The sequence below is a fragment of the Chelon labrosus genome (assembly GCF_963514085.1).
Source record: "Chelon labrosus genome assembly, chromosome: 22".
Lineage (NCBI taxonomy): Eukaryota > Metazoa > Chordata > Actinopteri > Mugiliformes > Mugilidae > Chelon > Chelon labrosus.
This window is the reverse complement of record NC_140355.1, coordinates 15,715,391-15,726,541: the sequence shown is the minus strand read 5'-3', so window position 1 is coordinate 15,726,541 and position 11,151 is coordinate 15,715,391. Positions and strand designations below refer to the sequence as shown.

Sequence of the window (11,151 nt, the reverse complement as noted above, 5' to 3'; positions counted from 1 at the left end):
AGTGTGACGCTGTGAGGGGAGAGGGGGGAGTGGGGTACTTGGCTCAATCAGGATCACCGGCTGAGCTCCGACCGTTACCGCCCCTAACTTTTATAGACTTTTTAAGAGAAAGAAAACGTGAAGCCGCTGAGAAAGAAGTGGGAGAGCCGTGTCCCCTCTGACTGCGCCTGTTCAACATGTTTAAAGTTGTGTCCCGTCTTAGTGGCCTGCCCGCAGGACAGTCCTGCTTGCGGCCCAGTTTGGCCAAATTCCACTTGGCAACTGGTGAGTTACCATGGTGACGAAGAAAATCTAGGTTGACGTCTGTTTTTGCTTTTTACGTTAACAACGTGTACAGGAATTATTTTAACACATAACCTTCGTTCGTCGTGCTCAGGTACTGCAGAAGGGACGTGTTTGTTTGTTGGCTTTTGTGAATTGGCTTTAATTCTCCGAACTTTTAAACGAAACTTAGCGTGACGTACATTTTAAGCTAACTTGCTGGGAGTGCTAGCAGCTGCAATCGTTTTTAGTCCAAATCACTTCAACCAAGTAGTGTTTTAATGTATATTCTTTACTTTATATAGTCCATAATACATAGCGTTAGTTCAGACATTAATTTGACAGTTTACTGGGTCAGACTAACTAATGCTAAATGTGCAATAAATGTTATAAAGTTTGCACAAACACAAGAGATTTTGAATCGACTGTGCTGATAAGATAACGTAGTGTGTTGTGCTGTTGGATTGCATTGCTTTACACTGACAGGTTCTCTATGATTTTGTTATATCAATGAGTAAATTAAATAGCAAAAAAAAAAAACATATCTCTTTGTAATGCAAAACCGTTCAACAGAACCGCAAATGGATCGCGTTGCTGGGTCAAGACCCCCACGAAACGAAACTGAACCTTATATAGCCTTGAAGACTGCATTGCTGTTGCATTAGACGGTGTGAACTAACAAACGAGCAGGTTGAGTTAATATTAAACTGCAGTGCAAGATAAAAATTGCTTACAGTGCAACACTTTCATCCAAATAGATAGATAGAAGAAGCATAGCATGTACTATATATATATATGTGTATGCACATGAAACCCCACTCTAATTGATTTTTTTTTCTGGGGTGGAATGCATTGGTTTGTTTTGATCATACAGATTGCACAGGTGCCATCCAAACCAGCGCCATTTAATGTGGTTAGAGCTGAAGCTGTGATTTAATCTGATCACATACTAAGACAATACTAAATTTTCTGAACCCCTTACAATCAAACCAAAACCAATTGTATGTGTGTTTGTCTGTTAACAGTTACTAATAAGAAGAAAAACATATCTTTTGGGCAAATGACAACCAAATGTCACATCTAAGCTTTAATCAGCCTCGGCCAAGTAGCACAGTGAGGCGATGTATAGGTCCACTTTGAATTACTTTTTTCCCCTCTCTGTTTGAACTGTAATTATTTCACAGGTGCATCATGTCAGAAATCAGCCTTCAAATTCCCTCCTACAGACTTGCCAGAGATGCCATTGTGCAATTTCAGTCCCGAGGAATACAAGGTCAGAGCAAATTCTTCTATAAATAATAGTGACGGTAATAAGTATACAACATTATTGTTATGTTCGACCAAGTAAATATAAACATTTTGGTACTTTTTTTATTTTGTCATTTACATTCACGCCTTCAGACTTGACCTTTGTTGCGCTGATGAATGAAGAGCCTATGATGAAAACAAAAAGATAAACATCCTACGCTCCAACTGATCTTATCTTGTGTGTTTGTGTTTGCCCAGGGCATGTCAAAAGAGCGGATGATGGAGATCCGCAGACAGACCTGCAACCCTATGACCATGAAGGTTACCTATTATAAGAAACCCGTGTTCATCCACCAGGGATACATGCAGTGGCTGTGGGATGTGGATGGGAGGCGATATCTGGATCTGTTTGCTGGTGTGGCTACTGTCAGTGTGGGCCACTGCCACCCGTAAGGTGTTTCTCTTCACTGATTTGTACAAATGTTAATACAAAACATTTATCTGGTATGTGTGTGCGCAGGAAAGTAACTGCAGCCGCAGAGCAGCAGCTGAAAAAATTGTGGCATACTACGAGCATCTATGTCTATCCTACTCTCCACGAGTATTGTGAGAAACTAGCTTCCTACTTCCCAGATCCTCTTAAGGTATGGTGGACAATTTTTATTCTGATCATCTGAAGACAATAGCCTGAGTAAATGTTGTAGACTGTAATTAAAATGGCCGCTGCTCTGTTTCCTTGTACAGGTGGTATATCTGACCAACAGTGGCTCAGAGGCCAATGACCTGGCGATGTTGATGGCTCGGCTCCACACAGGCAACTTTGATATAATCACTTTCAGGTTCAAGTTTTTTTTTATTGTATGTATTTTTGCATCAGAGTTAAGTAACATTACAAGTTCACAGGCAATGTTCAATGTTCTACTTCTATTAGGGCAAAAATAAAACATCTAAGTCCAACTTGATAGCTTGATAGTTAAGGAAAGTTCTGTGGAATCAAAATGTGCATAATGTTTTTGTATTTCAGAGGATCATATCATGGTGGCAGCCCACAGTCCATGGGTCTTACTTCCAATTCAGCATACAAATACCCAATTGCCAGTGGTTTTGGTTGCACAAATGTATGTATTACAATGCTGTAGTACTTATAAGCATATCTTTGATGCTTCACATTTTATTTTCTATTTTAATGAAGATCAGTATTTGATTTTGTATTGTATAAGGATAGTTATATTTATGATAAACATCTCACAGAAGACAGGAGAAGCTGTGGTAGCTTTTTTCATACATTATATTTTAAGTTATTTTGTGTTTTATATATTTATATTGCATGCATTAATTGAACTACTTCAGTTTCTTGCACTCATTGATTCAATAAGCAACTGAAATACAACATAGGTGACAAATATCTTGGGAGCATTCCAAGTTTTATGATGATTTCTTTGTGCTTTTTCATTTAAGAGTAAGTGTTGCTGTGAGATTAACCCAGTTGACTTGGTTTCTGCCCAATAAACAGACCATGTGTCCCGATGTGTTCAGAGGTCCATGGGGAGGAAGCCACTGCAGGGACTCTCCTGTCCAGACAATCAGAGAGTGTAGCTGTGCACAAGGTACGCAAACACATACTTTGTTGCACAACACACTCAAACCGTTGTCGTAAACAGGGGAAAGAAGTGCCACACTCATCTGTGAGGCTGGACTATCTATCCAAGTTGAAAACATGTTGAAGTGTTTGGCCAGTTTCAGTTTCTTGTACATATCTCCATGACAACTTCAACTTAAAACATGTATTGTATATGTATTTTTTTTTTTTTAATTGTTACATTGTTTCTGTATTCATGTTCATGTAGATGCAATGTAAAACTAGTTTTTATTTTTCTAAAAATATGCCTCAAAGTCATGAGAGTAAAGCGATCCGTTGTGACGTATTGAATTAGTTTTATAAAGTTCAAAGTTCCCTACGGTCGATCATTTACCTTTTTGACCTTTTACCACTTTCGGAGAATGCTAGTTATATCATGTGCCTGTATTTTAGTGGGAGTTTACCTGGAAATGTTCAGGATGTGAGCATTTTTACGTGATGTTTTACACAAAACAAACAACCGTAACGCAACAATATAATATCACCGTCAGTCAACGACAGGCTACTCATTATCACAGCCATATATCATTACATGTAAAGCAGAAATGTGCTAAACTTGATGTTTTTTGATTAACTTAAATTTTATGTGAAGATGGTAAACAAAATGCTGAATATTTAGAATTTCCCCCTTTGTATATTTTGTATCTGCATCCCACAGGTCAGTGCATGGCAAATGAACAATACATTGGACAGCTCAAAGAGACGTTTGCTACCAGTGTTCCAAGCAGAATTGCTGCTTTCTTTAGCGAGCCTATTCAGGTACTGTATTACGTTGAGGAGTATTGAAAACTTAGAATCAGCATGTTGTAAATGTCACTCATATCATGAATTATAATAATTTTTACTGCATGTCATAGATGTACTGTCGTCAGTTACTGAGTACATTCAGCTTAAAACACATAAGAAAGAACATTATAGAACTTTGTTAGTATAGCATCCATGGCTGTTGTTTTGTCATACACTGTCTGGCCAAAAAAAAATGTCGCCACCAAAAAAAAGGTCACACACTCTAATATTTTGTTGGACCGCCTTTAGCTTTGATCACAGCACGCATTTCCTGTGGCATTGTTCTGATAGACTTCTGCAATGTCACCAGATTTATTTTCGTTTGCACGTGTTGCATTCATTTTTCACCAAGATCTTGTATTTCTTGTATTGATGATGGAGAGTCTGACCACTGCTTAAAGAGTTCTCCAGCACATCCCAAAGATTCTCAATGGGGTTAAGGTCTGGACTCTGTGGTGGCCAATCCATGTGTAAAAATGATGTCTCATGCTCCCTGAACCACTCTTTCACAATCTGAGCCCCATGAATCCTGACATTGTCATCTTGGAATATGCCCATGCCATCAAGGAAGGAAAAAATCCATTGATGGAATAACCTGGTCATTCAGTGTATTCAGGTGGTCAGCTGACCTAATTTTTTGGGCACATAATGTTGCTGAACCTAGACCTGAGCAACCGCAGCAACCCCGGATCATAGCACTGCCCCCACAGGCTTGTACAGTAGACACTAGGCATGATGGGTGCATCACTTCACCTGCCTCTCTTCTTACCCTGATGCGTTGGTTCCCCACTATCCTTCCAGTTTTTAATAATGCGTTGGACAGTTCTTAACCCAATTTTAGTAGTTTCTACAATCTCTTAGAGGTTTTCTCTGCTTGATGCATGCCAGTGATTTGACCCTTCTCAAACAGACTAACATCTTTTCCACGACCACAGGATGTGTCTTTCGACATGGTTGTACAAGAAATGAGAAGCTATTCATTGCATAAGTTGGAGTTAAATAACTTGTTGCCAGCTGAAAGATAATCACCCATCCTATGCATCAACAGGAGGCTCGTACCTATTTGCTTAGTGAAATCCAGATGGCGACTTTTTTTTTGTGCAGTGTATTCAATATGAGGGCAGTTTGTGTTAATTAATATGATACTGTCGTTGGGATATGAATGTGTTTGGTTTATTGCAGGGAGTTGGAGGAGCTGTGCAGTACCCTAAAAATTACCTCAAGGATGCCTACAAACTTGTAAGAGAGAGAGGAGGAATCTGCATTGCTGATGAGGTTAGAAACATTTGTTTTAGATGTTTACGTTATATGTAATGTAATGTAATGTACTTTATTTATATGGCAGTTTTAAAAAGGTTTGAGTATAGCAGAATTAATAAAGATATGACTCTCTGCACACGTGGACTAACAATTCTGTGACAAAGCTGCTATGTTGTCCCTAACATACAGGCATATAAAGCAAATACCTCATTGCAAGGCAGCTTTCTAAGAATGAGCATTAATGGACTGCTATGCTTACGTTTTATATTTGTTTTTCAGCTCCTAAGTATAATAGAAATAAATTTAATGACCTGTTGTGCACCTGGCAGGTCCAGACTGGATTTGGGCGAACAGGAAGCCACTTCTGGGGTTACCAAGGGCATGATGTCATGCCTGACATGGTTACAATGGCGAAGGGCATCGGCAACGGATTCCCAATGGGAGCTGTTGTTACAACACCAGGTGAGATAATACTTGTTTGAAAATCTGCTTTTAGCTTTCATTAAAGATTAAATATAGGTATAGAGACTACACTGTGTAATGTCCTTTGCAATTTTAATATGAAGCTGGCAAGATGCACAACTACTAATGAGAAGGTAAATGTGGCAGCTTGTTTATTAATTTTATATTTTCACATTTTTAAGTAACTACCCTAGCCTCATGCTAGGTCGACCAGAAATGATATGTGGGCAAATTAAATGATAGATTATTCAGGTTGTGACTCACTACTTCAGCCAAGCTATTTACTGAAAAGGGACAATTAAGGACAATAGAGTGAATATCAGTCGCTCGTGAAAGGATTATAAGTGTGCAGGTTATATAAATGGCCATTGAATACACCTGGGGACATACAATGCTTGTACTGAGAAAATTACAGAGTGCTGACAGGATGCGCCGTCTTGACCCTTACATCTGTCTTTCACTTGTGCAGCTCTCCTCCTTCTTTTCTATATGCTCGAAGTGATCTGATGTGTTGATTACCATAAAGAGTATCCTCAAGCCTTCCCACAGGAACATCTATTTCTGGCAGGGGGTGTATGATCACTGCTTGTTTATTGTATTACTCGTTGGAAAAGCTAGTTGCCATAGTGCTCACTTCAGATGCTTCTTGTAACATTTTATACCAATGAAACGTTCCTTTAACGCTTGAAGTCTGAATTGTACTTTGGCTGAGGATATGATTTAAAACTGCAGTGGTGTTAGCTCGTTTATTCATGTGTTTTTCCAGAAATTGCCGCCTCATTTGCGAAGGGGGTTCATTTCAACACCTTTGGAGGAAATCCTGTGGCTTGTGCTGTTGCTTCATCTGTGCTTGATGTAAGAGTTCTTCATCCTCCTCTCGCAATCCTGTTATTTAGCACACAATGCCTCAGTTAATTTATGTTTATTTATTCAAGCTTGGATCGTAAACTAAATTATTCTTTTACACAGACGATCAGAGAGGATGGCACTCAGGAGAACAGTCTTCACGTGGGTACCTATCTTATGACAGAACTAGCAAAACTCAGAGACAAGTATGAGATCATTGGTGATGTCCGTGGGAAAGGCCTCCAGATCGGTGTGGAAATGGTCAAAGACAAGGTACTGACTTTGTAACCCGAAGTGACACTCACCTCTCCTCACATGCATGTAAAACGTGTGTGTCAGCGCTGTGCCTCCTGAGGGCATGGTTTAACCATGACCCAGTTAACCATTAGCCGCAGCAGCAGTGATCTTCTATAACTGTGAACAGAACAAAGTCAGCAGCTGTGTATGTGAAACGCTTGTGTTTTTGAGAAGAGCCATCAAAGGGAGGAAGCTATAGAGAAACATAAAACGCAAACATATTTTTGAGGCTACTGCAGTGCTGCTTGCTAAATATTCTGCTGTGTTGTATCCTTTTCATTCATGTTTCCTCTTGCTGATGCAGTTTTCTGAGTTTGGCAGATGTCCTAACAAGGACTGCAAGTGAACAAATCTGGTCCTGACTCTCCTGAATTCGCTAAGATCTGTGTACAAAACATTCACGTGGCAGCTTCCCTTTTTTAGCCAGCAAACGTCACTGCTGCTTGTTAAAATGGCAAACAGCCGGTCATGTCAGCAGTTGCTAGCTAATTGAACAAGTTGACTGTGTGAATCAGCGCGAGGAAATTTACATATAGAGTCAAATCTTTTGTAGGGAAATTCTTTTATCAAGAATGACAGAGTCACTGGAGTCTCCTTCAAGGAGTTGATACATGCACTATAGCAAGTACAGAATCTACTGCCGATAGTAAAGTTATATTCACTTTTATACAGTAGGCCCTGCCCTTGACACGGTAACAGAGAGACAGGCTTGTTAGAAATCAGCTAGACACAACAAAGGAGCTGTATCTTATCTGTGGGACCTACTATTTAAAGCAAGATGAAAGTGAATATCTTTTTCAGCAGTCTAACCTTGTATTTTGTGGTAGCTGTAGGTTGTGAACAATAATTTCTTTAACTGCAACTCAAAAGAAATTGTCGGCCTCGTAGTCTGAACTCGGTGCTGGATTTTAATTCGATAAAATGCTAAAACACTGAACCTAATTTCAAAAATCTCAAAGGAGTGCTGTTTGAAAGCAAAATGCTTATTTGTCCTTTCCTAGTATGTCATATTTCTAAATACATTCTTGATTCTTTAATGTGTTAATCAAATATTTTCTCCTCTGAAAGCATTGAACAAACTTTTTCGAGACTCTCAAAAGAAAAAAGTCGTACTCTTAAATTTGATTGATTGATTGAAGACACTTATTTCCACCAAGGCCACAAGATATTAAAAAAAGAAATATGTCTCTCACAATGAAGAAATGGTATGCTGTCTTGGTTTCCTTTTTGCATATACTCTGTGCTGTTCTGTGCATTCATAACGTACTGACCTCAAAGAGATCATCACACCACATTCTACATTCAATTTTTCATACAATTCAACTGTCATCATCTGTAACCGCTTGTCCTGTGGAGGGTTGCAGGGAGAGAAGCGGGGTACGCCCTGGACAGGGCTAACGCATAGAGACAGACTTCATACTCGCATGCACGGCCAATTTAGAATCATCAATTAACCTAACGAGCATGTCTTTGGACGTAGGAGGAAGCCAGAGTACCCGGAGAGAACCCGCACAGACACATTCCGCACAGAAAGGCCCCGCTTGGCCTCGATTCGAACCCAGAACCTTCTTCTTGCTGTGAAGCATCAGTGCTAACTACCACGCCACTGTTCAGCTGTCAACCATTTTATATAATTAGCATGGAAATTACAGCTGTGGGTGTTTAATAGTAGAAATCTTACAGTATTCACACACATCACATCTCGAGCCAATTAGCAATTAGAGGTCAGGCGCTACGAGCCACAATCTGATAATTATTGGACACAAGTGGCTGGACAGTGTTCACATAGCAGGTTACCTTAATTACTATGGTTACTGCCACATCCAACTTTCTATCATCCACAGGCCAGCAGAGATCCGCTGTCTCCGGATGCAATGGCTGAAATCTTTGAGGATGTTAAGGACATGGGAGTCCTGATAGGAAAAGGAGGACTATACGGACAGGTGACAGCACTTCTTCTTTTCTCCACACAAGCAAGTTAACATTTCAGTCTACTTACAGCCTTTTCACATTCCATCAGTAATGGCGTGTGTTGGTTTTGGTAGTTGGTTGACAGAAAGACCGTATTCATCTATGCTTATCACTTATCACTCGGAAATAACCACTGCTATTAACCAGCTATTTATAATAACAGTCAGACAATAATTACGCAGCAAGTTGCTTTTACTGGATTTTGAAATTTTAAACATTGTTCTTTTATGTTTTAGCAACATAGTGATAATTATCCTAAAAGAAAAACATCAGAAATGCGTCAAAATCTGCTCACTTCTTAATGTCTTGTTAATTGTGAAAGACTTTGTCTTAGGTACATGAAAATGACACTATATATAACTTTCTTAATAATAAAATAAGTTGTATAAAGTTACATGAAGTTGAAGAGTCTTCGCCTCAATTTTATGTTTTGAAGACTTGTCATTACCTCAGCCTAACCACTGAACGCATTATCTGTAATTTCAACTGAAATTAGAGATTGAAAGACATGTTTTATAAGACATAACTGTATTATCTCTTAGTTCCAGTAGTGCAGATTTAACTCTAGAGCACAGACCAGAAATGAAGTCCAACATTGAAACCAAAGCCTCCAGTGACCAAAGTCATGCCAAACCAATAACCATACTCCAAGATAATAATATAATCGATCACTCCAAGAGATACTCGTATTTCTTTTTATTTGCTTTACAGTTAAATTCTGGATTATTAATCTAGCTGTTTCTGCTCCCAGTAATGTCTGCACCTGCTCTAACCTTCAATACATATTACCTAAAAAAACGTTTTGTTTTTTTCTCCCATCAAAGATCTTCCGCATCAAACCTCCAATGTGCATCACAATGGAAGATGCTGCTTTCTTCTTGGCAGTTTTTAACAAGTCCCTCCACAATTTCATGGAAAAAAGATGAAAGCCGACTCAAGGTCAGATGGATTTCTCAATGCCAAGGACCAAAAGCCGGAAACATGTCGCTGATTATGTTTCTTACGTATGTTTTGAATCTCTGAAATGTCAGTATTAATTTATTACATTCCAACGGCCAATTGTGATTAAACTTTTTTTAACTATGTCGAACTGTGAACTTGCAAAGGCAATCTTAAATATTTCTGTCCTGGCTGATGTTGGAACAGCTGTAATTACTGGAACAATTGTGGAACAGCTAATGCGATTTAATACTATAACAAAAACACTACTATTGTCAGTTAAATAAATATGTTGGGCAATAATTGGCCTTTTTGATTCTCAGTGCAAAAATTCAAAAAATAGCAGTTGACTTGTTTTGTAGACGCAGCTGCAGGAAGGAATTTGGAATTTGGATGAACCTCATCCTCTTGTATTCTTTAACATTTATATACAAATATGTGTTTATAGAGATTACATTTACAAATAAATGGCTACCGTTGTGGAAGCGAGACGTTTAGAACCAATTATTGCGTCTGTTGTAGAAGATGCTGACCGCAAAATAACTTTTTTTTTTTATAATTAATAATGTTTTTTTCCTCTGTATCAGTTGAAACATGCACCATAATGAAATCAAAATGGTGTGTTGGCTACCAGGCTAACTTAATAGAACATTTTACCAGAAATGTCACCACAGACACCCGGTCCATAATAATGAATATATAGTAATATACAGTATATACCCTAATTTCCCCACGGGGATGAATAAAGTCCTATCTTATCTTATCTTATATTGACATTGCAATACTTTAATCAGCGCGCCACAGGCTCAGTCACCAATGTGTTTCCTTATTTAGCAAGAGATAGTGACGTAACAGACATCTGTTTAGATAAAAATGTTTGAGATTGCCACTTCAACACGTCTCACTCAAATGAGATGAAATCTTGTACAGTGCCTTTCTGAGAACTAACAATGATGGTAATGACCTTGCTTTTATATAGCGCTTTTCTACCTATTGGTACTCAAAGCGCTTTACAGTCATAGACACATCTACCCATTCACACTCACATTCACACACCAGTGCCACGCACTGAGAGCAACTGGGGGTTCAGTGTCTTGCTCAAGGACACTTCGGCATGTGGCACATTCCGGGGATCGAACCGCTAACCCTCTGGTTCGTGGACAACCCAATTTGTGAAGACATGCTTTGTTGCTGATTGTAGATAAAATTTTGTAATAATGGATTTGTAAACTCGATGAACAGCTTTTTGCTTTACTACAATGTATGGATTACAGTAATCGATCTTCTCATTAACTACAGAGGTTATTTTCTTGTCATGTGTTTGTTGTTATCCCTAGAAATAAAAGGTTGTCTTACGGAGATATCTGGATAAATACATGCTGCGTGTCAAAGAAGCTGCCTGTTCTTTTTTTTTTTTTTTTTTTGTTCCAGGAGGGAAAGAC

General features: G+C 38.8%; 1 protein-coding gene across 1 annotated transcript; it reads left to right on the top strand.

Moving 5' to 3' along the window:
* The first annotated feature begins 9 nt into the window (after positions 1-9).
* On the top strand, positions 10-11,079 carry LOC311507807 (alanine--glyoxylate aminotransferase 2, mitochondrial-like). The gene is made up of 14 exons (XM_084572320.1): positions 10-264; positions 1,446-1,534; positions 1,768-1,958; positions 2,030-2,153; positions 2,254-2,348; positions 2,534-2,627; positions 3,023-3,116; positions 3,807-3,907; positions 5,117-5,209; positions 5,524-5,656; positions 6,423-6,511; positions 6,626-6,775; positions 8,644-8,742; positions 9,595-11,079. Exons 1-14 carry the CDS (start codon positions 177-179, stop codon positions 9,694-9,696), a joined length of 1,542 nt encoding a protein of 513 aa, XP_084428446.1. The 5' UTR covers positions 10-176; the 3' UTR covers positions 9,697-11,079.
* Positions 11,080-11,151: the final 72 nt, after the last annotated feature.

Bases quoted from the DNA above. Each gene is read 5' to 3' on its own strand.
- LOC311507807 (XM_084572320.1), top strand. From the start codon at position 177: ATGTTTAAAGTTGTGTCCCGTCTTAGTGGCCTGCCCGCAGGACAGTCC. The intron at 2,349-2,533 runs GTTCAAGTTTTT...TTTGTATTTCAG, and splicing joins TTTGATATAATCACTTTCAG to AGGATCATATCATGGTGGCA. The intron at 6,512-6,625 runs GTAAGAGTTCTT...TCTTTTACACAG, and splicing joins TTGCTTCATCTGTGCTTGAT to ACGATCAGAGAGGATGGCAC.